The following is a 27,894-nucleotide window of genomic DNA, read 5'->3' as shown; positions in this document are numbered from 1 at the left end:
ACTTAGTCCAACTGAGCTTGAATGCCTTTGTTCTCGGCGAACTTACTTTTTCTCCCTCGATAGCGAGCTCTTCAGCCAAGTATATGAATGGAAAATCCAGGGGAAAACTCCTTAGAAGCGGGCGATAAAACTTTTCGCACATGCAACTGACGGCGACAAACTTCTTTTGCCATTTCCCCGGCAATGCACAAAATCAAAACATTAATTTATTGCACTTTTTGGCAAAATCAACAACATCCAGTGGCGGAGGCGAAAAGGGGAAGGGAACCTACCTAAGTAGCCAGAGAAAAAGTCGCCTCGTGATGGAGACAAACTCTCCTCACTCGCATAAATCACTTTCTCCAGCGACGCAGAGAGAAAGGAGTAGAGATAAAAGTTGGCAGCCCATAGAAAACATTTCAATAGCAATTCCAGTGAGTGAGAGGCTCCGAAAAGTGAATCTGCGTCTGAAAAATCCGAGGGAAGCTGGCGACAAAAATATTATTGCAGTTGTGTAAATAGTTGTCAGGACGCAGGACTGCCACCCCGTCCATCCTGTTTCTGCTCCCAAATGTGTACTTAAAATTGCTCGTTCGCCACATAAACATAACCCCAAACTGACAAAGGAGAAGTACAGAGGACAAAAAATCAGAAAATGTTCAAGAACACTTATGCATATCCTGGCCGCAATTGAAACGCAGGCCAGACGACGAACACAAACTCTCCCAGGAATCCAGGCCGGGTTCCTCTTCGTCCTTCGTCCTGCAGCATGCACACATGTTGTGTGTAAAAATTATAATAAAAAATCCCTTCTCCTGATCCGCTCAGCAAATACAGCAGCAGTCTGCCTCCTTCGTCCTTCTGTTCTCCTCACTCTTCCCGCTCACTCTTCGTCTGCCTTTTTAACAAGGTGGTGCATTTCTTGAGTCCCGCATGCAATTTTGGTCCGTGCTCCTGCGGCTCGGCATCTGCACAGTGGACTCATCACATGCAAAATTATTGTGGTGGTTAAATGACATTTTGTGCCTTTAAAGGGCTTACAACTTTTGACAGAACGTGACAGAATTGACATTTATTATAAAAGGCCATTTTCAGTACACCACAGTACACCACTTCCGGCCAGTGTTCTAAAATGTTAATCAAATGTATATTTATTTTGAAACGATTTCTGTATTTCGCACTAAATATTTGTTATTATTTTTGTTTATAATTTACTTATCCTTTTTTGTTTATAATTTATAAATCGCAACATGATCTATACAATTCTCTCCTGATGGAACACTTAGTGGTACATTGGTTCCTTCTCTGTTTATATTTTCTCAAGCTCTAAATTATTTCAGTGTACAACTATTCCGACATACGGGTCTTGTAAACAAATATGACTCACGAGCATCCCTGGAAACCGCTGCTAATTTGAGGCTGTTCCAGTTGGACCCTGCCTCCATTTTTCAAGATTCTTGCGCCGCTGCTTGAAATCCAAACTAATTTCTTGTCAAACGCAATGTGCCCAAAGACAGGAAAAATAAAAACTAATTTACATGTGTGAAATTCAGTAGGCCGCAGCCAGTCCCCCAAAACGAATTCTCTCCCCAATATTCGTCCGCGTACCATTGCAATTAACTTTTCAAGTGGCTTCAGGAGAGGAAATTAAATCCGCTCTAATCGATTTCCCCGTTTTCCGACTCCCACCCACTGATGGAGCACTGAATGCACTTATGAGTTTTTGGAAACGGGAAAATCCATTTGCCAGCTGCATCCCTCCAACTCCATTCTCTTATCAGTGCATTTGAAAATGTTCTACGCAGCGTCTTCCCCATCAATAATGGTGTCCCACTTTTGTTTACTTTTGTAACTGAATTTCCAGCAATGGCACTCGACATTCCGAGATCGGCTAACCCCTTTGGCTACTCAATTATGATTAACGATGCCGTCCTCCGATGAGGAGCAGGCACACCAAAATGAGCTGACAACTGCGACAGTCCCGAGATCTTTCATCTCGTGCTCAACAGTTTTGTACATTAACATCTATCTGAATATTTTTGGTTTGGTTGGGCCTATTGTCTGTGTGCTGCACGGATACTTGAGCTGGAAAAACCGAAATCTACGATGGAAGAAGGTCCCCCACATTCTCGTGTCAATTGTTGATTGATTTCCCTGGGCTGACATATAGAAAAATAAAAATTAGCTGTAAACTGTCCTCCGGCTGAAACAATTATTTCAGCCCAATCTGGGGCTCCCATAAACTCCATACTCAAGCATCATAACAATTCATATTCGGGTGGATTAGGCCAGCCAAAGAGATAGTTGCGGCGTTCCTCACGCAGCCAAAAATCAATGAACACAAACTGTTTTCCAAATGATCCGTGACACTACGAACTAAAACAGATACTGGCACCAAAGTCCCGGGCAGATAAGACACTGAGAGTAATTAAACCATTACCCGTTATGCGTTCCCTCAAGGGAGGTTTTTGAACCCAAGTGTACGGTTTTGTGGCTAATGCATTTCCCTCATTGAAGTGAAGATGATAAAGGCTCGGCGATAAAGAAGCCGACCCTTGGAAGGGCGCTCCGTGCTATTGCAGGGCGTGTCTAATTGAATTTCGTGGCTCCGCTCGTCAATCGCGTCATTTGAACGGTTCTTTCTTCTATACCCGTTTATCGTAGAGTAAAAGGGTATACCGGATTCGTTGAAAAGTATGTAACTGGCAGGAGAAAACGTTTTCGACCATATAAAGTATTCATATTCTTGATCAGAATCAATAGCCGAGCCGATCTTGCCATGTCCGTCTGTCCGTACGTCTGTCCGTACGTTTGTCCGTATGAACTCCTCGATCTCAAGAACTACAAATCACACAAAACTGCCCCGCCTACACTTTAGAAATATATGATATTTTTTCATTTTTGAATATATCTTGTAAATTTCTATAGATTTGCTGGAAAACTTTTTGCCACGCCTACTGCAACGCCCACAAACCGCTCAAAACTGTCAAGCCCACGCTTTTGAAAAAAGTTTTAAATGTTCTTCGCAATTTTTTCCGATATTCCTGAAAATTATGACATTTCTCATTCGCACTTCCACTAGCTGAGTAACGGGTATCTGATAGTCGGGAAACTCGAATAGAGCATTCTATCATTTTTATTTTTACATTTCTGGGGAACAGCTGAAATTTGAATTTCAACTTTGTCAATTGTGGTGTACTCAACTCTTTCGACAATTCTTAGCTGCCCGTTCCATTCCTCATTATTGAATTCAGAACTGCATTTTGATGGCTTTGTCACGCGCTGTACGGTCAAAAAATGTCCATTTGTTCTCTGCCGACGAAGTGCGGTGGATCAATAGACCTGGACAGTAGATCGCCAAAGAATGATAAAATCCGTACTCAGCCTAATAGTGAATCATAATCCGGACAATTTATGGACTCACCTGATGGTCAGGCTTGTAAATTTCATTACAAAAGCTTTTTGCACATTGTAAATTGGCCTCAACTACATGAAAATTAATTTTTTTAATGCACTTTTTCAATCCCCTTGCAAAAAACAAAATCCACAGGGACAAACAAAGTTGCTGGGGGCAGAAGGTGAGGAGCAGGGGTAAGTGTAATAAATTTAATTTAATTTACAGAATTGGATTGACTTTGGCTAGCAGCAGAAACAACAACAGCAACTGCAAATAGTGCAAGCCACTGACAAAGAACACACAATTTATTGCATTTTGTTTGCATTTTAACAAGTTTATTTCATGTACTCAGCAGGGGCGCAATATAATTGGGGATGGAAAAATCCAGTAAACACTAGGTTACTGGTCATAAGACCCCTTTAAACTGATTTCGCCAGCAATCAGAATGTTCTGGTATATTCGTTAGGCATAATCAGGGCCCTATAAAGTCGGTAGAAGAAAGAGCTAACTGCCCAATGAAATTAGCATAAAAATAAAAGTCGAAAAGAAAGTGCAACTTCCAAGCAATCATATAAGTTTTGAAAGAAAACACAATTTATAAATTAGCCCAACCGGGCAGTGAAAAAAGGCAGCCACGAGAATATCCAAAGAAATCATAAATATTGCAGAAAAGGAAAATCGAAATAGCAAAAGGATTTTCAAACAAATTTTCACGCTCCAATGAAAACTAAGGCCAAGCTTTGCTCAACTTCTCTATTCCACGGGCGGTCAAGCAAAAACAAAAAATATATTATAGAAAAAAGAAAACAAGACCCGGCAGCGGACTTAGGATAAGCCTGCATAATCAAGTGGTTTTCGATAAATAGAAACAAAAAGGGTAAGCAATTCCAGCAGGGTCGGTCCTTTTGCCCCTTTTGCCCCTTTTGCCTCTTTTCTGCCCCTTCCAAGGCCAGTTAATCGAATATGTTTGTTAAAAAAGTTTTGAGGCGTAAAAGGGCAAAGGGAATCCCTCCCCAGCCCCACGTCAACTTTTCCCTTGGCATGGCTAAAATTTAATTTCGATGCCCACCTCGCTGGGCGTCTGGTTAGGAACCTCATTTCCCATAGAAATAATATCGTGACACGATATCCTTCGCTGTGCGAATGCATCTAGTAATATTTACTGAACTTTGTTTGGCATCTCTATCAAAAATCGAAAAAAACCTATATATCCTCTCGGTTTAGCAGTATTAGCACCAAACACCTTTGAATGTTAAGCTTATGACCATTACCTAGACATCTTAAAATATGCATTTAGTCAGACTTATAATCAACGGCACGGTTTCACGAGTAATCTGCTGGGAAATCAGTGTAAAGGCAACAAGAATCCAGCGATCCCTTCGAGCTCCCATCTCTAGGTGTTGACACTTCGCACTTCAACCTCGTTGACCCACATTTCCAGGGGCTCTTGGCCTGAAGTTTCGCTCTCTGTCGGCTTTTTAATTTCCTCGCCCCACTCGTGCTGGCCCCACTTGCCATTCATTTTAATGCTCTTTTGCTCTAAATTGCATCCTTTCGCCGGGATTTGCCTCACCTGGCCGTGCCGTTGTTGATGCTTCCATGTGCCATATACAATTGTTGCCACATTTCCGGTCCTCTTTTGGCCCGGTCCGGAGGCGGCGTCCTTCAGACATTTTAATGATTTTCCGAGTGAGAATTCTCATTCATTTCTGTTCCTGCTTCAATTTTCCTGCTTTAAATTGCTTCTGCCCGTTCAGTTTACTTTTATTTTGCTGCTTGCGTAGTTTCCTTAGCCGAAATAGTTTGAATTGGCCTGAGGGAAGATTTCAGGGTGGTTCAATCATGGGGAATTTTAAGCGATTTATCAATTAAGACTCAAAGGCTTTTACTCGCCCCCCACTAATTTAACCCTTGAGATGCACGTGCCTGGGCCGCAGCAAAAGGATACGAAAAAAGGAGGTTATGGAAATTCCGGGCAACAATGGAGCTCTCAATCCTCTGACCAGGCCCCAACTTTCGCTTCAACCACTTGACAATACAAAAGATAATTAAATAAGCAATGAGCGGACTCCGAGGACTAAGTGAAAAAAGAAAACAATGCAAATTGAGAAAAATTGTATGCCCCTTCTAAGGAAAATAAAAGGAGAACCGAGAGTGTAAAGCCTTAAAAATTCATTGAAGGACCTCAAAGAATAAGCAATCAAGGGTGGATGGCAGCTAGACATTTTCCCGAGGCAGAAAAATTACAAACGGAGCCAGTACTAATTCAGCAACTACATAGATTCCCTCGTAAAACGCTCCAATTGCATCTAAACTTTAAGCGGCATTCCGCAAATGGGGTAGCTCTTTAACCCTCCAGCCGGCCCCATTTCCGCTTATCGCTCCGAATGTCACAACTTTGCCGCCGCCATGAACATCATCATCATTACTCATAATCATCAGCAGGAGCGCTGTCTGTGCCTGCAATGCGTCGCCCTTGGGCGCTAGGTTCGTCCGAAGGAGTCCCCACCGTTGGCATCGCGAAGCCCAAAGAAGAGGGATTCCTACTTGCAAAGACCCTGACTACAAGATACCCATCAATCAGTTATTTTTCTATTCCACTAGACCTGGCTGTACTGGCAAGACTATTGATCCTGATCACAGCGTTCTAGGGATATGTGAATATGTGGCCTCTCAACTTTATTTCACTGCCATTAGGTAGTACTATTATTCATATCATATTCATATTATTCAGTCTATATGTGCACTGAGCAAGACCTACTTTTGAGAGACAATCGCTGACCTAATGACTATACACCCTGTAGGTCTCCCTTACGGGATTACGGGGTATAAAAAGTTGTACCGCTTGCAAAGACCTTGACTATAAGATACCCATTACAGTAGACGTGGCTATAGTGGCAAGACTATTGATCCTGATCACAGCATTCTAGGGATAAGTGAATATGTGGGCTTCTCAACTTTATTTCAGTGCCATTAGGTAGTATTATTATTATTATTACTTTTGCGAGACAATCGCTGATCTCACTTTCCTAATGACTATACACCCTGTAAGTCTCCATTACGGGATTACGGGGTATAAAAGTTGCACCGCTTCCATGACAATGATGACGCCGTCTGTTTCCGCTGCCATTTTTTGCAACTGTTACTGCCGCGCTGGCCTGAAGCGATGGTCCCGGGCCTACAGACTTGAATACCATGTTGAATGCAACTGTTTGCTGTTGCGCACAGCAGCCGCCACACAAACAAGTACAAGTTTGTTAGAGACAAACGTCGCCATCGCCGCCGGTTGCGTCGCACGTTGTGCAAACTTTTACACTTCATTGCTCGATTGCAATTTTTACGGAAACCAATTTTATTTGTTTAGTTTTCGCATTTTCCTCTGGTTCCTACTGCTCTTTGGCGACACATGTTGCATTGAAGAGCCCCAGTTGAATGCGAACAACCCTGATCCTTCAAGAGTTTTCACCTTAAAGGTAAGTTAAGCTGTTTGAATGAATATTCATGTTATTCATTTTAAATCTAAAATGGAAAGGGACCCCAAGTTAGTATATGCAGTGAAAAAGCAGCCAAATATTTTCTTATTAGGAACTCAGGAAATACAAACAATCTTTTTAGAGTTCAGAAATTACATACAATTGTAATCAGTTTAATAATAAACAGGATATATCATTGAATATTTAAGGTTTTTTTGTTGTCTCCCATTTTAATAGTTTGTTGGGAAGCGAAAGTACTCTTTTATATTTCCGAAGCCAAGTATTTAAGGAGCTGCCTTGCCAAATCTTGGGAATTAAATTGAATATCAGTGAGTTATAATCTGGACCAAGCTGAACAAACTTTCCCAACCAATCTTGGTCATTAGTACTGAATGGTTACCAATAAACTATTTCACCCCTTCATTGGCGATAATCCGTTTTATTGCTTCCCCTTACATCCTTTTTGCTCCTTGGCAGCCTCCTCTTCGATTGGCTTCGCTCTCATGGTTTGTTTGGCTGCATCAATTTCCCCCTTTATAAGTTGGCCTTCCCCACAATCAGTTTCATTTTCACACACAATTTTCTTGGCCATTTTTTGTTCGACTTGGCCGTTTATCTATTTGGACTATCCATCTCTCGTCTCTCTCGTGCTGAATTGCCTGCCCGGCTCACCCTCTCGAGCTCTTTGGCCAAAGTGCAAAATGTTGTAAGTTAAATGGAAACAATAATGGGCTCGGGCCGGGATTGGGTTGCTCCGGGTCTGGGTCTGGGACTGGGTCTGGGAATGGTTTGGAGCTTCTCCGCGCTCATCCTGCAGAGCCCTCGAGCTGGAGCGAGAACCGCATTGACGCCATCGCTTTGTGCACTTTCCTCTTGATTTCGATTATTGTCTTGCACTTTTCACTCTTCATTCGGCCAGCTTTGCTCCTGCCAATCCTGTCTTAGTGGCCCCAGATCCGGATCCGGTTGCCTCCTCATTTGAGAGACGAATTACTCCACCGGCACTCGGTAATCGCACTGACCTGGCCACTCGGGCTTCCCCACTGCCACTGGGAATGTTTTAATTAAATCCATTCCAGCGTTCCTCCAAAGTTTCGCCAAAAAGTAGACCCAGCAATAGTAGGCCAGGCGAGCAGGACCAAAGACATGAGCCCCTAAACCGACCCTCAACAAAGCCAACGGCAACAACATCATCTGTGGGACCTAAAAGCGGAGCAACCACTGCAGCAAGGAAATAGTTTGGCCAGAACTATTTACCAGGCCGCCATTTTCGTATGCAGCAAGTTGTGCCATAATTTCATGCCACAGCAGAGAAAACTTGTGCGGTCCTTGCCACGCCAGCCCTGCGACTGCCAGCCACGCCTAATAATAAGAAATTAGAACTTACGACAGCCACTAAGACTGTCCGCAGCAGGAGAGGCACGCGGAGGAGCAGGAGCCCGGACTATAATCGCCTTGTACTTGGCTGGGTAAGGAACTTTAAGCTAACCGCAAAATGTCCTGCCAAGTGGGAATAGAGCCGGATGGAATAGGAGTGCAGATGGGATTGGGAATGGAAATGGGCAGTCGGCAGGAAGGCGGCCCAAATGGAACCGGGAGTCTGTAGTGTCCTAGCACCTTGCCAGACGATTCCCACAAGCAGGAGCAGGAAGTTGGCACCTCCGCCTAGTTGAGATCTTAAAGGTGCATTTCAATAGTTATTCATCTACTTAAAATTTAAAAACCGCTTTTAAAAACCTTTAAGTTTGATTACTTTCTTAAATTGTAAGCGATTAGGCTTGCACGATTTTTCCCCCTTCTAAGAAGAGTATCAACTTGGTTACGTTGACTGGTTGTCCTCGCAACTGGGGCTCTAACTAGCGCCACCACAACGACACCACCTTCACGGCAAGTCCTTCATGGGCTATTCCCGCGGCGACGTCCTCGCCGCTTCTCAGATGCTGTGAAGTGAGCGCAACGCATTATTTAGGATTTACCTTTACGTTGTTGTCAGCGTGGCTGTTGCTGCTGTCGCTGATGTGGCTCCTGCTCCTCCTGCTGCTCCTCCTCCTGCTCCTCCTCCTGCTCCTGCTCCTGCTGCTGGTTCCTTTTCCTGCGCTGCATTCGAGACTGCGCCAGGACGACCTCGCCACTCCCAGGACCACCTCCCCCCGCAGTGGGTCGTTTATAAAGGTGGAGTCAGCCCACTGTGCGCCTCGTCTTTGTTGTAGCTCCTGTAGCTCCGTTGTCGTCGTGCTCATGATGCTGGGTGATGAGAAAATGCGAGGCTCGTGTGACATTTTCATTATCGTTGTGGGATATGCGCTTTTCTGTGGCCAGCCTTCGACCTCCGCCCACTCCGCCCGCTCCTCCTTTGCCCGCTTTGTGGGCTTGTGACAACAAGAGCAGCAGATAAGGTTACAAAATTATTAGTTGGGATTTACAATGCTCCAGTTTTAGTGGCCTGTGTGTGGGCGGTGTGCATCTCAGTGTTCGAGTGGGCGGTTGCCTGATAGCTGGCTCGCAGTCAGGAAAGTACTTGACTGGAGCAAAGTAAGAACTACAGAGTCTCACGATGGAGCGTAGTTTGATGCCAAGCGATTACCCATTTCAGCTCCTAACTATGCTGGCCAATTCAATAATCGTAAAGACCCTCAGCTGCTCGGCGTTCCCCACCAAATTGCCATCAATTTGCCATCGCTGCTCGCTGGCTGAGTGCAATATTTTCCACCAGAGACTCGGGAACTATAAGCTCAAAGATTAACACAATTTCGACAAATAATGAAAGCGTAATGAAAACAGCGGCGGTCGGAAGCTTCCGCAGAGGAAGTGAGTAGAATCGAATAGACGAATAAGCCATGGGGCGGGGAGGCGGGGAGGGGAAGCGATATTTTCCTTTATCATCATATAAATTCCATTTCAGCCTGATAAAGAGTGATGGCGGAGGGGCAGTGGAAGCGGGTGGCGGGTGGCGGGCGGCGGGCGGCGAAAAATGCAAGCAGGAATTTGAAAATTTTCAATTACGCGTGCAATGAAAATTACGAAAACCCACAAAAGTCATTTTTCTTGATCGATTTTTTCTGCGGCGCCTTCTCCTTCGCTCGCCCGCCATGGCGAACCCATGGGGTTGCCCTCAAAAGAATCGGAGGCCAACAATGCCAGGACAGCCGGAGCAGCGGGGTGCTGAGTAGAGTCCTTGCCACATCCCCACAAAGGTGAAATGGCGCTAAAGCTGTGGTTCTGCGCCGGCGGATGGGGCGATGGCTATGGGCGGAGGTGGAAAAGTTGCCTCCTGCACAGGGCTGCGAAAAGTAGAAAAAGCAATTTCGAAATCCCAAAGAAATTGCAAAATTCCATGCGACAACGGCAACGGCGGCGGTTCAGCTCAGCTCTGTTCTGTTCTGTTCAGTTCAGTTCAGTTCGGCTCGGATTGGTTCAGTTCAGCTGGTTCTGTGTGGCGCCCTCCGTGCGGCGACAAAGGATGTGCCCAGGACATATCCACAGCCTTGTGGCGACGGCTGATAGCGAAAGCCCCAATGCACCTTCAATCGCGCTCCTCCCACTCCCGCTCCCCCCGTCTCTTTCAGCCCGCCTCAATCTGCCGCCGGTCACATAGGTAGGGTTAACTAAGCAGCGGGCACAAGGGTTAACATGCTCCAGTGCTCCACTCGGCACTGTCGCCCACTTCTGCCCCAAGAGATGGCCGCCTGGAGGCCTGTCACAGTGGAACAAAGGCGCCTGTTTGTGCCCACTATTTGCACAATTTAAGGTATTACGAGTATAGCTCGCTTCACAATGTCTAGGTGACATGGACGATGGATTCTTTGACTCACAATTACAAAGAAGTGCATTTTTCTTTAGCTGATTTAGTTTTAGTTAGAACTCACTTGGAAATAATAAAAATACTACTCTGTGCAGTATTGGTATCCCACAATTGATCTAGGCATGTAAATATTATTTCATTATTCTCTAAGTAACCAGCTTTCGAAACCTCAGACGTTTACACCCAATTTCGATGCATAAATTGTTTGAAATTCCACTTCAATAGCTACGAGCCAACTTCTATCTCCAATATTAATTAAAAATAATAATATCTTTAGTTAATTTGACAGATAGATGAACCACTTTAAACGTAAAATTGTATGGCTCTGAAAGACTTTTAGTGCGACCACTTTTATGACTTGGCTGGGAGCCTCACCAGCAAGTTGGACCACTGTTGCTCCACTGTGCCCAGATGGCTTCTCCTGCCCGCAACTTGCATCCGTTGCCTTTGTTTGTGTTGACATTTGCCAGCTTGGCTTTGGACTCTCCGCGGATCCCGGAGCGCCTGCATCCTCGGCTGCACTCACTAGCTGCTGGCTGGGAACTTTAACTTCATCCCGGAGCTCGCTCTTGTGTGTTCGAGGCTTATGTCACCTGCCGGGCAGGAGCTCCCACCCCGCTTCTTTTATTCCGCTGCCTGACATAATATTTTCATTTTTCTTGGCGACGCTGAAAACACTTTTCATTATTTGGTTTTTCCCCTTTTCATATTTCACATTCTTGCTGCAGGGGAGTCTTTGGGTCTTGGGTCTTTGGCGGGCAGAAGCTTTCGCTGATGAGATTGTTCTTGTTGTCTTAGGGTGACTTTGTTAAAAGATGCATTTGCGACGTATGCGGGAAGCCACCTTAGAGATTATCTTAGTTTATGATAGCGCAAGGGATACTGCGGGATCAGGCGGAGCTGAGCCATCGGGGTTCATGAAGGAAATGAAAGCCCCAACCTCTCCAAGGTGAGATCCTAATTTATGACTCATTACGCGGCTATTCTGGGCCAGTGTAAACAATCGCATCGCAAAATAGGCACTTGGCAGTGGTCTAGTGGTCAATATACTGAGGTAAACAAAGGCGATGAATGAAATGTGCGTCAATCGATTGCTCATCCAGCAAGTTGTTTGGCTGCTTTCGATTTTAAGATCAAACCTTAGAATGATTCGACTTGGAATGGATTTCTTTGTAAATAGATTCGTTCCCTGAACGCCAGTGAAATGACTGAATGTGGGCGCAGAAATCCGACTGGAATGCCACAGAAAAACCGGACTTGCCCCTCGCAGGCCTTTCCTCTTCTCGCCACTCTCCGTTGCTGCCACAAAACTGGCTGCGATTAAATCTTTCAACGCCCGGCAACTGAGTCATTGGACTTGCCCCGCGCTGCAGCTGCCCCGAGAAGTGCAACAAACAAAAGGACAGACAAAAAACAGAAAAACAAGACCGAGAACCGCAACAACAAGAGTTCATATTCAAATTTGTAGAACGTGCAATGAATTCGAAAATGAAAATGAGTAAACCCGCAAAAACAGAGCTGAGACATGGGGCAGGCAATTGTTTTCATTTGTGGCGTAGGGGTCAATCGCACAGTTGTCAGCTTAGTCATAATTCCGCCGAAACAATGGAACCGTTTCTTATACACAGACACTGCCGTCTTGCTGACCCGCCGTTGGAATTGATAACCTATCCCGGTTGAAAAGGTTCGGCTAAGATGGGGTAAGATCGCTCCTCGTGGCACCAGCCATGAGATAACCTTTGCATTCTGCACCGACTGGGAAGTATCTTGGTGTGGGCACTATACGGGTGTAGAGCCTAAGCTTTTCTTCCTTCCTCACTTTTCCCTAATTTTTACGACCTTTTCGGGCGCTCCAGTTCTTAAGTGATCGTTAAGTTCCCGCTGACGCGGACAAAGTGCATTTGATTTTACGAGCGGCCCTCCACTTGTGATAACTTGCATTTAAATATTATTTTAGCCATAACGAACTGTTTAGTGAGCTGAGATCCCCGTGGGCTTTAGCCACTATAATTTTATAGCTGCCCCCTCCTCGCCACAACCAAAATTTATGGCTGGACTCTTTGTTCTCGATCAAGTAGAGCCAAGTAGAGGTGCCACATCAGCCATTGGCCCATATGTATATATGCGTATGGAGCACGGGCCACAGAGCTGGACAACTGGAGAACTGGAGCAGCAGTCGTCGAAGGCGTTCTCCATTGGCCATTTATTTGCAATGCAAATGAAACTGCACGTTGTGCCGCTTATAAGGCAAATTTCCAAATGGACAAACTCGTAAATTTCGCCATACGCGCGCCGAACAATGGAGGCGAACAATTGATATACCAATTACCCAACGATAACCAAAACCAGCGCTGACTGGAGGAACGCCAACACACGCAGCTGCCCACCGGCTCCTCCACCCACCCACGGTGGTGCCAATCTCGCGGATCAAATCTCTGTTAGGAAATTAGCAACATTAGAAGGTACCCAGCTTTTTGGGTGCGGAGAGCGGCTCGCGAACCGCAAGCCTTGGGAGTCCGGCCAGCAGGCCACGCAAGGGTCAAGTCGAGTGCGAGGCATGCACCAATCACAGTGTGCAACAAAAACCGAGATCGGATCTGGTCTGTATTTAATTATTTTGCGTTAAGACTATAAAGTCTTCTTTTCCGTAGGCTAGCATCAAAATGACATACTTTACAGAATCTAAAGTCCACTAGTTAACATTTCAATACCCTTGAATATGTCATTAAACAAGAGCAAACTGTAGGTTGAATATTAAGTATTTATATATTATGTTTATTATATATTATATTGACTCGCGTTGCTTAGTGCCCAAATAAATATTATTGGGCAGTTTGCGCCAGCGCGCCCAGTTGGCCAAATGCCAAGCAACTTGTGGTCGTCTTGGTCGTCGCCATGGCCCAATCTCCAAGCGATCGCGGATGCAGTTGCTGGGCAGTCGCAGTTGCAGTTGCAAGTTGGCGGTGTGCAGCTAGCAGTTTGCGGCGTCCCTCCCCCGCTGAGCAGGCCGCGTTTAAAAAGCCGGGAAGAGAGGAGAAACGATTTCAATGCCGCGATATGGGCAGTCGGATCCGCTGCTTGGCTCTCATCAGCGGCTGGCGTAATGAGCCATTATTGCTTTGGACGCGGCTTTAATGCCTTAGCCGAAGTCGCAGCTGCAGCAGAAGTCTGGTAGAAGCTGGCATTTTGGCCATATTTGTCGCCCGCGTGGCATTCGGGGCTGCAGTTGGTTGCCAAACTTAGGCTCGGGTTTCCTGCCCCTCGGTGCGTGAGGCACTCATTAATTGGCATATGGCTCGAACATGGCAGCCGTAATAACTGTTTATGGCCGGCAGTCTTGCCCAACTCTTCCCATCAACGTTCCCTGGAGGAAGGCCTATCAGCAAAGCGGTCCAGGTGATGGATACAAACCGACTTAGGAATTTGGCTACACATACGGATTCGATGGAGTAACTTATCGAACCTTTCCACTTGCTCATTCCAGGTGAGTCTTGCTGGACGCAACCTTAGAGCTGCAAAGATTTGCATACGTATTACACACGCTTCCTGTGGCAACTGTTTACGAGGCACTTACTCATAACCAAAAGCAACCGCATGGTTTACGATTTCTGGTGGAATTTAGCCTCTGCATTGCTGGAGTTTTTCCAATTCGTTTATACTTCTGTGATTACAAGGCAACGCAAACAATGGAATAAATCGTATAGGAACTATCAGAGGAGCTGCTATCTACAGTGCTTTTCAAACGGGCAATTTCAGAACCGGGGAGCCACTTAATCAGCTAAAAATTTGTTGTTTCCTTCAAGCTCACACAAGAATTATGTATATTGAATTTGAGCCGATAAAATCTATTAGAAAGAGGGGTCCACGGAGCAGCTTGTGGCAATTAAAGCTCGGGCCAAGGCATTTGTCAATAGATTGCGGCAACCAAGAGGGAAACTACCCGCGGCTCGACCCAAAAAGCTGACCCAAGATGCTGTTGGCCTGGTCTTTGGTCTTTTGGACTTTTGGGTCCCAGGCAAACAAATGATATTTATCGATATCGGTCGGCGAGTCATTGTCTTTGCTTTGTCTCTGAATTGGCTTGGTAGAGTCAAGGGTCTCCGGCGCAGTTGCTTGTTAGCCGAAATGCGTCAAATGACAAATGATTTAAAATTTATTATCGCTCGGGCTGCCGGCTGCCGGCTGCCTTGTTGTTTGGTCAGCCCCTGGCTTGGATCCAGTTTTCTGAGCAACGAAAGTGAAAATATATTTTATTACGGCTGCGCTCAAAGAGGTGATTAATCGAAAGGATTAGGCTAATTTCCTATATGAACTGGCTTTCTATATTTGTGCCCCCTACGACTGGCCAATATGTGTGCGATCAATTTGCTCTTTTGCTGTTGCTGTTGCTTTTGCTGTACTTAAATTACCTCTCGTAAAAGAAAATGATTATAATCATTTACAATTCGTTGACTTTGGCAATGCGCAAATTTGCCATTTTGGTGTGTATTTGCTGGCCAAATAATAACAACAACAGTAGCCGGGCTAAAAGCAAATAAACAGCCGCCTACTCGCACACACATTAAACTATCAAAATAAACAGTTATGCGCTCCAGTGGTGGGAGGGCTGCCATAGGGGGCGTGGCACATTCGCATTGAACTCGCATATTAATCAAGCGCATAATTTTGCCGCAGCTCCCATCCTTTTGGCCAGCAAGCGAATTCGAGCCACGTGAATAACGGCGATAAAAACTTGGCAAATATAAAATGCAAACAACATTCAAACTGCCAGTGGGCGGTGAAGGGGCCTCAGATGGGACGCCAATGGAGGCGTGGCATGCCAGTAATGGCTGTTAGTCATCGACATTCGATAGTAGTTGCCTTGTTGCCGGTTAACCGATGAAAGCCATTTTGGGGGAGAGTGGTCCCGAAAATTGCTGCGGCTGCGACTGGAGATGCGTGCGTGATGGGGCAACACCGATGATGAACAACAGAAATAATAGTTATCCTGCCTATCATAATCAATCCACTCCAGTTAGCTTCAAAGTGATAATCGCTTGGCACGCTGATTTCCAATTTTGTTAGTAAGTTACGCCCATATGTGTGGTGCTTGAATTTGGTAATATCGACAAGCAGCTTGCAACCATATGTTGATACTACAATCAATGTGAGCTAAAACGATACAGTTATCCGCGTAAAGATTGACAAAATCTAATATTGAGCGCTTGCCCATAAATGTACATCGCGTATGATCTTAAAAGTCGTGAGTCTCGTAAGTCACGAGCGAATAAATAAAGTTGTAACTGTGTGTGGACATAGAGATAGTTTAAATAAATAAGTGAAGTATTTGCCACTCAGAACAACCAGTTTCTTGTGTACCACTCAATATGTTTTAAGATGAAAACTACAAATGATTTTCCTTCTGAATGGCTCACGCCGCCATCTCGAATCCCCACGGAAACACACTAATACACAGGGCAGTATTTGCATTTTGGCTGCTGCTGTTTATTTTCGAGTTGATTTTGAAGTGAACAGTTTGCTTAATGCCCGATGTCGGGCCGAAACGCAAAGCAAATGCAGAATTACGCATACGCAACGTTGCCAAAGTTTGCGGCTCGCCGCAGCGCCCTAGTGCACTGCCACGCCCCTCGCCGGCTGCTGTTCCAATAATTTCAATAAATGCCGAGCTCACACACGCAGAGGGAGCCAAAAGCCCCTTAACCCCCTAGCCCCTAGCCCCCTCAGTGGCCCGCTGGTGGAGCCGAGCTCTTCAGCGTTAAATTGGAAGCACTTTAGATTCACATTCAATTAATTAATTTAAGCAAATTGTTTGCTTCAAATTAATTGAATTTGCATTTAATTTGCGCTCACGAGGGACGCCGCCCCCTACTAACAACAATAATGGGCCGGTTTCTGTCAGTTGGCCCGTTCGTCAGCTTGCCAAGTCGACAGTTCCTCAGTTCCTCAGTTCCGCAGTTGAGACCCACTAAGGACAAGGCCCCGATTGATGGCCAATTTGCACTCTTCCCTGGCTCATCAACGTTAAATTTATTAACTAACTTCGGATATCCGTGTGTGCGCGCGGGGTATTTGGCTGCGGGGAAGGCGACACAACATTGGCAACAAACAATGGAAACATTCTCCAGAGCATTGCCAAAGCTTTTCCGCTCCAAATAGCCCAGTTTTGGTCGTAATGCGATGGATGCCAGCGCGAGCCAAGGGGATCGCTTGCCTGATGTAATCAATTAACGAAACGAGTGTAATTGAAATCTCACTTGCATATTTAAGCAAGTGTGTGCAGCATGAATAATGCTGGGTTCTGCAACTTCTGTGGCAAACACTTTTGGGATTGCGGTGCTGATTTCTCCACTTACCATTTCTCCGCTTATCAAAGGCTGCAAAGCAGACCAACGCCCAGCTGCGCAGCGTTGGGCAGACTGAATGCAAATCGGACACGCCAAATATGCAGTCTTAAATCACTTGAAAAGCATCCACGATGTTGCATCAGGCAGAAGTGGCAAGGAAAAGCGCACAGCGTTTCAGAATTTCCAATCGAAGCAGGTTGAGCATAAGCAGCGCGATAATAATTATAAGTATAATGCCGCATATTATAATCATCAGTCGTTGTAAGCCAATTACGACTTGGTGGGCAGCGCCGGGGGCGGGGTTTGGGGGCGGTGGAGCAGAGAGGCGGAGAATAATTTGCGCTTTTCACACTAATTAAAAGCGAATGAGACAGAGACGGACTGTTCCGCAAATGAATTGCACTGCATTTTCAGCGCGGTGGGAGAATTGGTTGAATTAAAGTCACAGCGTGGAAAAATGATTAAAAATGTAAATTTTAATTCAATTCCGCTCGCGCAAAATACGAGTAAGAAAGAAGCTGCTGCAAATAAAACTAGTAGCTGTAAAGTGGTTTATTGTGAGCCAGGAGCCACCAGGACACCCGCAGGACGATGACGAAGGACGCGCAACTCGAGGACGGGACACCAACTTTGCCGCTAGGCAAGGCGTCAAGACAAAGATACGGAAGACAGAAGACAGAAGACACATCCAGCCAAAGCGAAAAAATATAAGCAAAACGGGGGAAAATGAAGAGGACGTTCACTCGAGAGAAATCTCGAGAGAAGACAAATCGAATTTTCCCTGGTGCGAAAAGCAGAAACATGCTTTAAACATTAATAGCAGCACATCGAACAGAATGCACTCATGGCCCAATGCTTTAAAATAATTATCAAGCCCCAATTTTGTAAAGAAATCATTCTTTCGTAAACTATTTAGCTATTCGTACTAACTATTCAATTATTTTTCCAAGAGCGCGTTAATACCTCGTACAAAAATGTTGATCTTTTAAAATGTGCTTATCAGAAAAACAATTTATAACTTCAACGGAACTTCAAAAATATATAGCTTTCTATGCAATCAGCAGTACACAGAAATAAGTAATTAAATAGGCTGCATCTGGTTGGCAAAAATTGCGTATTTCATATTTTAATTGATTTAAGAGGATTGCAGGTCGAAAAAGGCAGGGAATTATCCAATCCGTTTGGGGCTCAGTAGGGTTAATAAGCTGCTGCTTAGAGGGTTCGAATGGATTTCCTCCGCCCGGCGCTTTTCCAATCTGCGGTCGTCCTGGGAATTGGGAGCTGGAAAACTGATTTGGCCTTTGACCTTTTCCTTTGGCCAAGGTAAACATAAAGCAGCTAAAAGGTATGCCACCCGGCCCAATCCTGCCGACTATATCCCACTGAGTGAAATGAATCTGCAATTCTATTCCATTTTGTGAGCGCTCCATTTTGATTCCCCTTTTCCTTTTCGCATTTTTTCTCTGGGGCGGCAGGAGATGATGATGATGCCAGGGCAGGTGTGGACTTAATGCGAGTTAGCCAAGGAGCAGGTTGGCGGCGGTGGCCTGCTCCATTTGCCGTCGGCGACGGCTGCCAAACACTTTCATCTTTCGCCACAAGCCAACGGACGATAAACGGGAAAGCGAAGGAAAGCAGAAAAGCGGTTGCCCTTGGAGTGTAACGGATCCCCCAGTGAATGCAAATAACTAGCAATGCCCCATCCCCGCCTTTCTCGCTTTTCCGGTGCTCTGCTCTCTGAGGTGGCACGAAAAAGTGTGGCAAGGCTGCGGGTAATCAACAAACGTTTATGGCGCCCGCTGATGAACTTGTTGATGATCGCGGCTGGTCATTTGTCTTGGAATAAGGAAAGCGGGGATGCGCTGATATACTTTTGATGCATGCGACGTGGAGAGGAGTGAAGGGGAACTACTCAAGTTCTTTCCCGGATTTGCATAAATATTTGCTCGCATTTTTTCTGCCAGCGAGCAGTCAACTTTTCCACGACTTATGCAAATAGAACAGTCGAATGACAAACAGCTCTGGCACAAAGAGAAAGTGAAAATTGAATTTTCGCCTGGCGCGGAATAAACAAATTAAATTATAATTAGTAAACAAAAACGAAGCCAGTACAAGGGAGCTGCCCAAAAGCAAGCCAGATGAAACTGGAGACTCAATGGGAAGCCCTGCCGAATCCTCCGGAGTCAAGGTCCTCTTGATTAGTCCTGGTTTGTCTGCTGATTGCGCTCCGCCCCCGCTTTTACCGGCAATTATCGGGCGTCAAGTGCTCTACCGGGTGCGAGGAACGGGTTTAGAGGGAGTCACCCCAAGCCGCGCCAATTGCTTATCACCTTTGTGGCACTGACAGCCATCGCAGCAGACACATTCGTTAGGACTCCGGCTGCCGCGTCCTTTGCCCCATTCACAGTTGACAAAATATGCAGCTGCGTCGTTAGCACTTTCCACACATCTCGCATTTGGAAATATTTGCCATGATTCGATTGTGTAGACACCACCCGAAACCCGAGCACACTGCCAACCGCACCCGGAACCCAAGGAGCGGAGCGGAGTAAGCGGAGTAAGCGGAGCGGGAGGCACCCAATAGAGTTTGGGTTTGGCGCCCAACGCTCGACACTCTGCATTGCTGGTTATTATTATTTCTGATATATGCGGTCTTACCCTGCGGTTGTCACTCACCCGCAGGAGACGAGCAGGAGGGGATCCCAATCTGCCGGGGAGGACTCTTCGCTTTTGGTGGTCTGTGCGGTCTCCGCTCCATGTGTCGCTGACTCCGCCACCTCCTCCTCCTCCGCCGCCGCCTCCGCCTCCGCTGTTGTGTCATGGTTACATGCAAATGAAGCGTGAGTTCCCGAAAGGTGTTGAAAACTCGTGTGCCGGCGGAGGGGCTCCTTTCCGGCAAAGACGGAGCTCTGCCATTGAAATGCCCCCTTCATCTGCATCTGCATCTGCATATGCATAATTCTATGCCCAAAATATTTCACTTTTTTGCATGCCATCTTTTGTCGACAGCCAGAAGCCAGAAGCCAGGCTCTGCTCCACTTTCAGGCGTCCAATTGCTGCAGCAGGCTGTCGAAATTGTTTCGTAATTGCAGTGTTGACAGCAGCCCCGTCCTGACGGAAGGTCCTGAAAAAGACGATCTGGGGAGCAGCTGGCAATATCTGGAACCGGAGAATTGGATTGGCATGGCACTCCTAAGAAACTGATTTGGATTTCGATTTATTTATCTCTCATAAGCTCTTACAAGTTCAATTTCCAGTACTAAATACTGTATTCGTTAGAATACTTCAAACCCACTTTATCTGTCCGTTTAATCCATGTAGATGATTTGATTACTTTTCGACTTTGGCGAACAACTAACTTATTGTGTATAAAACATGTGGGTACTTTATAATTCTGCTAATTTACGTGTTTATCTTCTAAGATCTAAACCCATTTCACCCATTGAATGGTTAGACTTGTAAGAACTTAATTGCTCATATCCCAGGAATGCCCCACCGGTTCCCTCACTCCTTGCCCAATCCTGACGAAGCTACGCTGAGATCTCTTGGCAAAACGGAACGCACCACAAAATTGCTCAAATGCAGCCAGACATTAACGTGTTTTCAAATTTTACGCAGGCAGCCAAACGAAGCGACTGGGTTCCCATTTTCCCCGCCTGCCCAACGAATCCCGAGGAAAAGCCACACATGTGTGTAATTTTCTTTACGAGCCGAGGGAAGTGGAAGCGGAGCGGAGTCCAAAGTGTTGCCTGATAAACGATGTCTGCTCTTCAGAGTGTCCTGCCCCAACCAACAGGCAGTGTCGACACTCCGTCGGAATAGAAAATTCAAATTTGAAAATATGGAAATGCCGGCAACGACATTGAGCATGAACTGAGGCAGCTGATGCTGCATGTCTCCTCCTTCCCTGCCTCCTCCACCCCCCTCCATGCCTCCATGCCTCCATGCACCATTGAGGGTGCAGCTATGCACGTCGAGCCCCAAGTCAAAGTCGCAGGCGATCTCGGGTCGTAATTCGATTATCACCTTGCGGGCGGCGAGGAGATGGCAACGGCAACTATTGGCCTTTAATTGGTGAACGGCGTCGATGATGGTCCCGCCCCACCCCACCTACCCGCTTCCCCTCGTACTTCGCCGCGCGATTCCTCCGCTGGTCTGCGGCTTATTAGGTGCGGAAATCTTTATTGATTGATGCATTGTTTGTTTTGGCTTGTGAATGACTCTGTGACTCCTGCCACGACCGCCCGCATTGTGGCGTTGTCTGCCACAAGGAGTTCGCTGTGGGAATGGGCAGGGGAAGTGGAGTGCCAAGTGCCAGGTTCCAAAGTACTTTTATCCCAGATCGTAACTCTTTCAAGCAGGCGAATCAATCGTGTTGATGGGCAACACGAGCTTCCTTCGGGAAATCCGCTTGGCAAAGAATGCAGCTGTGACCTAGGGTAAAATGTTCCTGACACTTCCATTTGGAACAGGCAGAGGCAAATAAATACTAAGCCCTTGTACTGATTCCCTGCGAGGTAGCCCTCTTTTTTATTGAACACAAATAGTTGATCATACAAGGTAAAACTTGATTCTTTTTTATTTGGTATTATCTAAAATTTGGTTATTTGAGGATCACTATGTGGATTTGAAGAGCACCTTGGACTCAAACGAATAGGCCAAGCTTTCATTTTCAGCCCGCAGATAAGACATTTCCTATTGTAAATGCCTTCAATCCCCCGATGTCACCGGTTTGAGGACTCTTCACTGGCCTCCATCTTGCATCCTTGCCTACCAACTTTCATTTCAGACTGCAAATTGCATTGGCAATGCAAAAGAGAAGTGCGGAGACAGAGAGAACAAAGGGAGACAGGACGGAAAGAACGAAAAATCGCCTTTAATTAGTTCGCCTTTCATTTAATGCAATCGCGAAAAAATATTTTTAATTTAAAACGCGTAATTCAATATCTCGAGTAATTTCATATACCGCCCACCCCCACCACTTATAAGCGGTGGCCAGGGGCGTGGACGACTGGAGGCGTGGCCGGTTGTGGGGCAGGACACAAAGTGCTGCCAGTCATTGTATCTGTACGTTGTCCGCGTGTCCTGTCGATTTTTATGCCGGCACAAAGTTAAGTTGAGCATTTTTGCGTTAACCCCGATCGATGCAGCACACATCCCATTTATGCGCTACATGTGCGGATATATGTTCAGGCGATATGTGGGCCAGCATTCCGGCAGCGGGGAGAGTGCTCCAACGCAGTGTAAATTGAGGCAGGAAATGCCGTTCGACGGTTCAAAGTTGATGATTTTCAGGTCAATAGCCGGATGCTTGCCACTTGTTGTTGCTGCTGGCCCCGATGGTCAGTCATTTTACTGGCTTTTTATTTGGTGCTGCCGGTTTTAAGTGGCGATCAAATTTCGTGATTGAAGCTCCACTTCCAAGACAATGTGCAGCTGCTTGTCCTTAAACAGGATACTCCAAATGACCTGAGGACAGGGGGACGCAGGCAGTTGGGGTTGGGGCTGCACAAGTAATTGCTAAAATTAAAGCAAGTAGTACAAGCACAACAAACGGAAGAAGCTACAGTGGCCGGAATAGAAATTTGACACTTTATCCGGCCTGGGAAGTCCCTCAATGCAGCTTAAACAACCAAAAAACCATCACATTCTCTACTGTATAAGTTCGCTCTAGTAGTCTTTAGGGCTTTATTACATTAGTTGCAAACTAGTATGAAGCTCACCTCTAAGAAAATTAATATTGGATCTATTTCTACCGACAAAGCCAAGTATATTATCTAAAGCACAGAAATGTACATTTTGCACAAAATTTGTACGAGTGAAAAGAAGGTTATCATTTATATCTATGTCACTACTGTATTAAGCCGAAATGGTTCAATTTGGAAGTATGTACATATGTACACTTCCGACTCGTGGACCAAATTCAAAGTTTGAATCCATTGCCCTTTAATTAAATGTATGCACAACAAGCCAAAAATGTTTTTTCCAAACCTACGACAACTAGCCATATTTGAAGTCACATTCCCCATCGGAATTCACATCCTCCCGATAATGTTTAATGTGTCAAGTGCAGGCAAGCAATGCCTTTCCTCCCTTTCCCGAATGATGCTCAAACATTTTTGCATACAACAGGAAATTGATTTTTCATTGACAGCAGAGAGTATCGGGCAAGAAAGACTCCATGTCCTATGCAAATACTTTCAGACTACAAAAAATTTGCGTCACGCGGCGTTGCCACATTGCGAGACTCGGGAAAGAAATGACAATTTCGCCAGCATCTCTTCTTCTTCCCCGTCGTATCCTTCTCGTGCTGGGAAAGCTGTCAAAAAAGCTTCAGCAACAACTTCCGCTACATGGCAGAGAGTTGCCGGCACGAGGGGGCGGAGGAGGCGGCAGGATGAGACCTGCGTTCAAAAGTTAAGCCATTAGCGAAATGTCCTTTACTTTGCTTATAACGCAATTTTCTGCTTCTTTTCTCGGCCATGGCCCCCTCAGCACCTACCCACCCCACACCGGCCACCATTGTTTGTTTCGGACACTTTTTGGCCAGGTCCGCTCGGTTCTGGCTTGGGTGCTGAATGACAACTTCACTTGTCAGCGTTTTGAAACTTTTTCGCCTCCCCTCGCCAGCGCTGACTAACTTTTCTAGCGCTAATGAAGTCAAGGGATATTTTTTGGCTGCGTGAAAATACTGCACAGAATCTGACAACATAATTAGTAAATGAAAAACTGTTTTGTGTAATTCCCACGCCATGGAGGTTTAGATACTTTGAAATACTTAAAGTACAAATTCAATTTATACAAATTCTGCAATTAATAAATAAAAATCATTTATTTTTAATAGGCTTTGTGCACTTTATCGATAACTTTATTTTTTTGATTTATTTTTCAGATGATTATAAACCACAACATTTTCATACTAAACAAAGTAAATGGTGTTTGGTTTTTAATCATTTATAATAACTTCAAATGCGTACATACATATGTATGTAAATATAGTTGAAATGAAACAATCTTTTTTTGAAAATAGTTCTGAGTATATTCAGTAATTTTCCATTTCTTCATTGCAAGCTGGAACTTACAAGTTGTCTCTCTTCATGTTTCTCGGTGTAAAAGGATACAAACACTTGCTATATTGTCTTTAAATGTTAATTTTTATAAAATTATATTAAAAATAATGTAAAATAATAATAAGTTAAAAAAAACACTTCTTTAAATGTGTCGCTATAGACACTTCAGGTATTAAGGGGAAAAGATAAAAACCAATATAAGCGTAGCTATATTTTAAAGTTTGTTGCTAAGGAGTCAAATGCTTTCATATTTCTATTGACTTTTCATGGAGGTGAAATCAAGAGGCAATAGGAATTGTATACGCACTTTTATGTAAGCCGGTTTAACAGCTATGTAGTAAAATGACTCGTTAACAGTGTCGATGTAAGCCGCCGGCGGTGCTGTTATTACAGCGCTGTTGGCCTCAGATAATCTTAACGAAACTGGCGTGCAGCACGGTGGCAGATTCGAATCCGCTGTACATCCATTTCCCCTTAGCCAAACATCAGCCGCAGTTGCCGAAAACCCGAACGAAACGCACTTTTTAACCTTCAAAACAGAGATTCGATGAGTGCTCTCACCTGAGTGATGCCAAATCTTCGGTTCATAAAAGCCTAAACTAACCTTTGAGAAAACTAAAAATGGTTAGAAAATATTGATGGTAGTTTAAGAACACGATAGAGTATTGCAGCGATACTTTTATAAATATACTAAACTTATTCTGAAAAGTCATCATGTCCAAAATGAGGTGTAATACTGAACTTTTTAGATCTCTATAAGTGTATATAATAAAACGCTAATTTGAATATCAGCTACAATTTCTGGTCGGTAACGCTGTCATACACTAGCGATAGATTCCATAACTCGTAGCAAAAATCCATAAACATTTTTAATTTGCAATAAAAAGGAATAAAGAGCGATAAACGAGTTGAGACCGTTAAATAACAAATAAAAGCAACTATTTTGCTTGCAAAATAGCTACATTTCCCGCTCACGCCAGACTACAGCAAATTAGCTAAATAGGCAACGCTTGTGCTCTCCCGCTCTCCCGCTCTCGTTCTCTCGCTCTCTCGCTCTCCAGCTGCAGCGGCAGCGCAGCCAACGACACGACATGCGCAGAAAATGTATGTAAGCAGCAGCAGGCAGCGCGCGCTCTCTCTAACTCTCTCCCCACAGTTCGGTTCGTCGTTCCGTTTTGGGCTCATTCGTCTTTTGAAATTCGCCTCGCACGGTTCTCGATTCGAAATTGTCGTCGCCGCTGAGAGTTCGCCACAGTCCGGAAAATGTGGATATACGAAAAGTAGCGAAAGCAGCGCGTTGCTTCAGTCGAAAAATATAGGAAATCGTCGGGAATCAGGCAACATCTGATACCTGCCACTAACGAATTCTGACCAGTTTCAACGATCGTCGCGCAACCAAAAACACACCGTCCATACAAAAACACCGTTTTTCCGTCGCGTTTCTGTGCTCCCCATTGTGTGTGTCCCGTGTTTCCAGTGAACGACTACTGAAGAGGCCCAAGAAATAGTATTCCGGCCTCGGCCGCATGTGATTGAGCTGGGACCAGCAGCCCGCAGATTAACCGCCTGGAAATGGCCCAGTAGAAATGTTTTTGAGTGCAGTGCGTGCAGTGCCATCCGCATCCGCAGCCGCAGCCGCATCCGCGTCCGCATCAGCAAGTGCATGAATAATCGCGAGTAGCCAAGCGCATTCCAAGTCTCTTCTTTCTTCTCCCCCGCGGAGTCCTCCTCCTCTTCTTCTTTTCCTGTCCGGCTGTCTGGCCAAAAGCCCCCAAAGCCGCCAAGATTAAGTTCTCAAAGCAGCACGCCCACCACGCGTACCGCCACACGGACAACATCTACGACGGCGGCACGGACACGGACGACGACGAATGTCCGCTGGAGGCGACCGCCATGAATCCCTACGAGTATGAGTCGACTCTCGACTGCCGCGACGCGGGCGGCGGCCCCGCCCCGGCTCACGCCCACCCACACGCCCAAGGACGCACGCTCCCCATGAGCGGCCACGGGCGGCCGGCGACGGACCTCGGCCCGGTCCACGGCAGCCAGACGCTCCAGCACCAGAACCAACAGAACCTGCAGGCCGCCCAGTCGTCCCACTACGACTACGAGTACCAGCACCTGGCCCACCGTCCTCCGGACACGGCCAACAACACGGCGCAGCGGACACACGGCAGACAAGGTGAGTGCCGATTGAGTGAGTGGGCAGTGTGGCCTGTGGAATCAAACCAAAGTTGCAACTCCGGGTTGGAAGTTGGAAGTGATTTAAACAAGTTGAAGAGATGCGGACGTACTTTGTAATACATAAATAAAATGAATCCGGATGAATTTTGTGACTATTTCGAAAACAATTCAAATGAAATCTGAAAAGCTCGATTCATTCATCCTTGCCATTCGTAACTTAAATGAACTTAATTCGTAACTTCGTAACTTAAAAATTTTCAAATATGTTTCTGATAAGAGTACCCAGATCAACCAGAATTTTGATGCATGACAGAATTGTTTAATAGAAGTGCGTAAATCAAATTAGCTAATTGATTCAGCAATTCCACAAGAGAACATTCGGTTTATTTTCTTAGTTCGTTAAAGAGGATAAACTGGTTCTAAAGCCATTCATTGAAACTTTAGTACTCGTGTATACAGTCGGGAAATACTATTTCACTATGGCAACTTATGAACAAAAGGATTGAAATGTTTCTCAACGCCATTTGAATGGCTGGGTGAACTCCGAACTCCCGTGCTATCTGCTAGTTCCAGTAATTATTACTCCTTTCGCGGGCAAAATCGTGCGGGGTGAGAATTCCAGCAAGTTGCGACAAGTTTGAACAAATTACGTCGCTTATCGGCGAATGCGGCCAAACATTTTGCATAAATTAAACAAATTAAGGCGGCAGTCCCGATGGGAGTGGGATGGGATTTGGGTTTCAACTGACATTGAGCCCGCTCTTGCTTCGCATTTCATAATTTCCCTTTTTCCGACTGAGCGCGTTTTTTCACGATTTGTCTGATTAATAAAGCGAGAGCCACAATAGCCAGCGCACAAAGCGCAGTTGAAAAGGATACTCTCTGTCAGTCGACAGGAATTAGGGGAATCCCAGACGATGTCCCCGGCCGTGGAAAAATGCCTGCGGCTGGAAAATACTCGAGAACTCTGAGAGGAGTTCGGTTTCAGTAGCCTGATTGTACACTGACACAAAGCGGGGCGCTGAAGTAGAAAAGCTGAAAAATTCCTTTTTTATGTTCGTAAAAATCTATGGATATATAATTCATTTTAATTAGCTCTGCTGATCGACTTTTAATATACATTTTGACAATCCCAAAGTAACTTTGATACCCTTTGAAAAATTCCTACTTTTTAAAACAGAGTTTACTATTCACAACATTGTTTTTGTTTAACGTCTTGAACTCTATATGGCTATTATCGATTTTAGCCAGCCTTATAGCTTCCTCGTGACCACTCCAGACCTATCCAATATTTCCGATCCCTGGGCCTCAACCACGAGCAACCTTACCACAAATACATGCTCCGACATGCTTCAGTTTTATTATTTCCGACTCCGCTTCTTGGCATTTGAACTTACACATAAAGCGGAATTTACATAACTTCTTTCTGGCATTTCCCCTTTGAGCTCTCCCGCTCTGCCCTTCATCTGCTTCATCCTCATCGAAGTCATCCCGCATTCGCGCTTGCTCTTCTCCTGCCTCTCAGCGTTTTTGTGGTGTTATAAAAACAATTGCCAAACAATTGGAGCTTTGAAGCGAAATAAAAATCAAATGAAAATCGAACCTCGAACCTCGAGCACAAGAACGTGTGGGTGTTTGGGTGGGG

The 27,894-nt window shown here is 45.4% G+C and overlaps 2 protein-coding genes across 3 annotated transcripts in view; one reads left to right on the top strand and one right to left on the bottom strand.

Moving 5' to 3' along the window:
- The window catches only part of LOC6544195 (putative phosphatidate phosphatase), a 56,633-nt gene extending 39,583 nt beyond the window's left edge, over window positions 1–17,050 (bottom strand). Inside the window, exon 1 of the mRNA XM_026977135.1 lies at window positions 17,005–17,050. The gene's annotated coding sequence lies outside the window, so the exon portion shown is untranslated. The remainder of the gene's footprint in view (window positions 1–17,004) is intronic.
- An 8,106-nt stretch (window positions 17,051–25,156) lies between these two features.
- LOC6544136 (teneurin-m) overlaps window positions 25,157–27,894 on the top strand; it is a 113,574-nt gene continuing 110,836 nt past the window's right edge. For both annotated transcript variants that reach the window (XM_001973694.3, XM_015157442.2), the window contains exon 1: window positions 25,157–26,247. In XM_001973694.3, the coding sequence (XP_001973730.1) occupies window positions 25,959–26,247 (289 nt within the window). In that variant the 5' untranslated portion in view covers window positions 25,157–25,958. The remainder of the gene's footprint in view (window positions 26,248–27,894) is intronic.

Source organism: Drosophila erecta, unplaced genomic scaffold (genome assembly GCF_003286155.1).
Source record: "Drosophila erecta strain 14021-0224.00,06,07 unplaced genomic scaffold, DereRS2 tig00000021-arrow-pilon, whole genome shotgun sequence".
NCBI classification, from domain to species: Eukaryota; Metazoa; Arthropoda; class Insecta; order Diptera; family Drosophilidae; genus Drosophila; species Drosophila erecta.
This window is presented reverse-complemented; position numbering and strand designations above follow the sequence as displayed.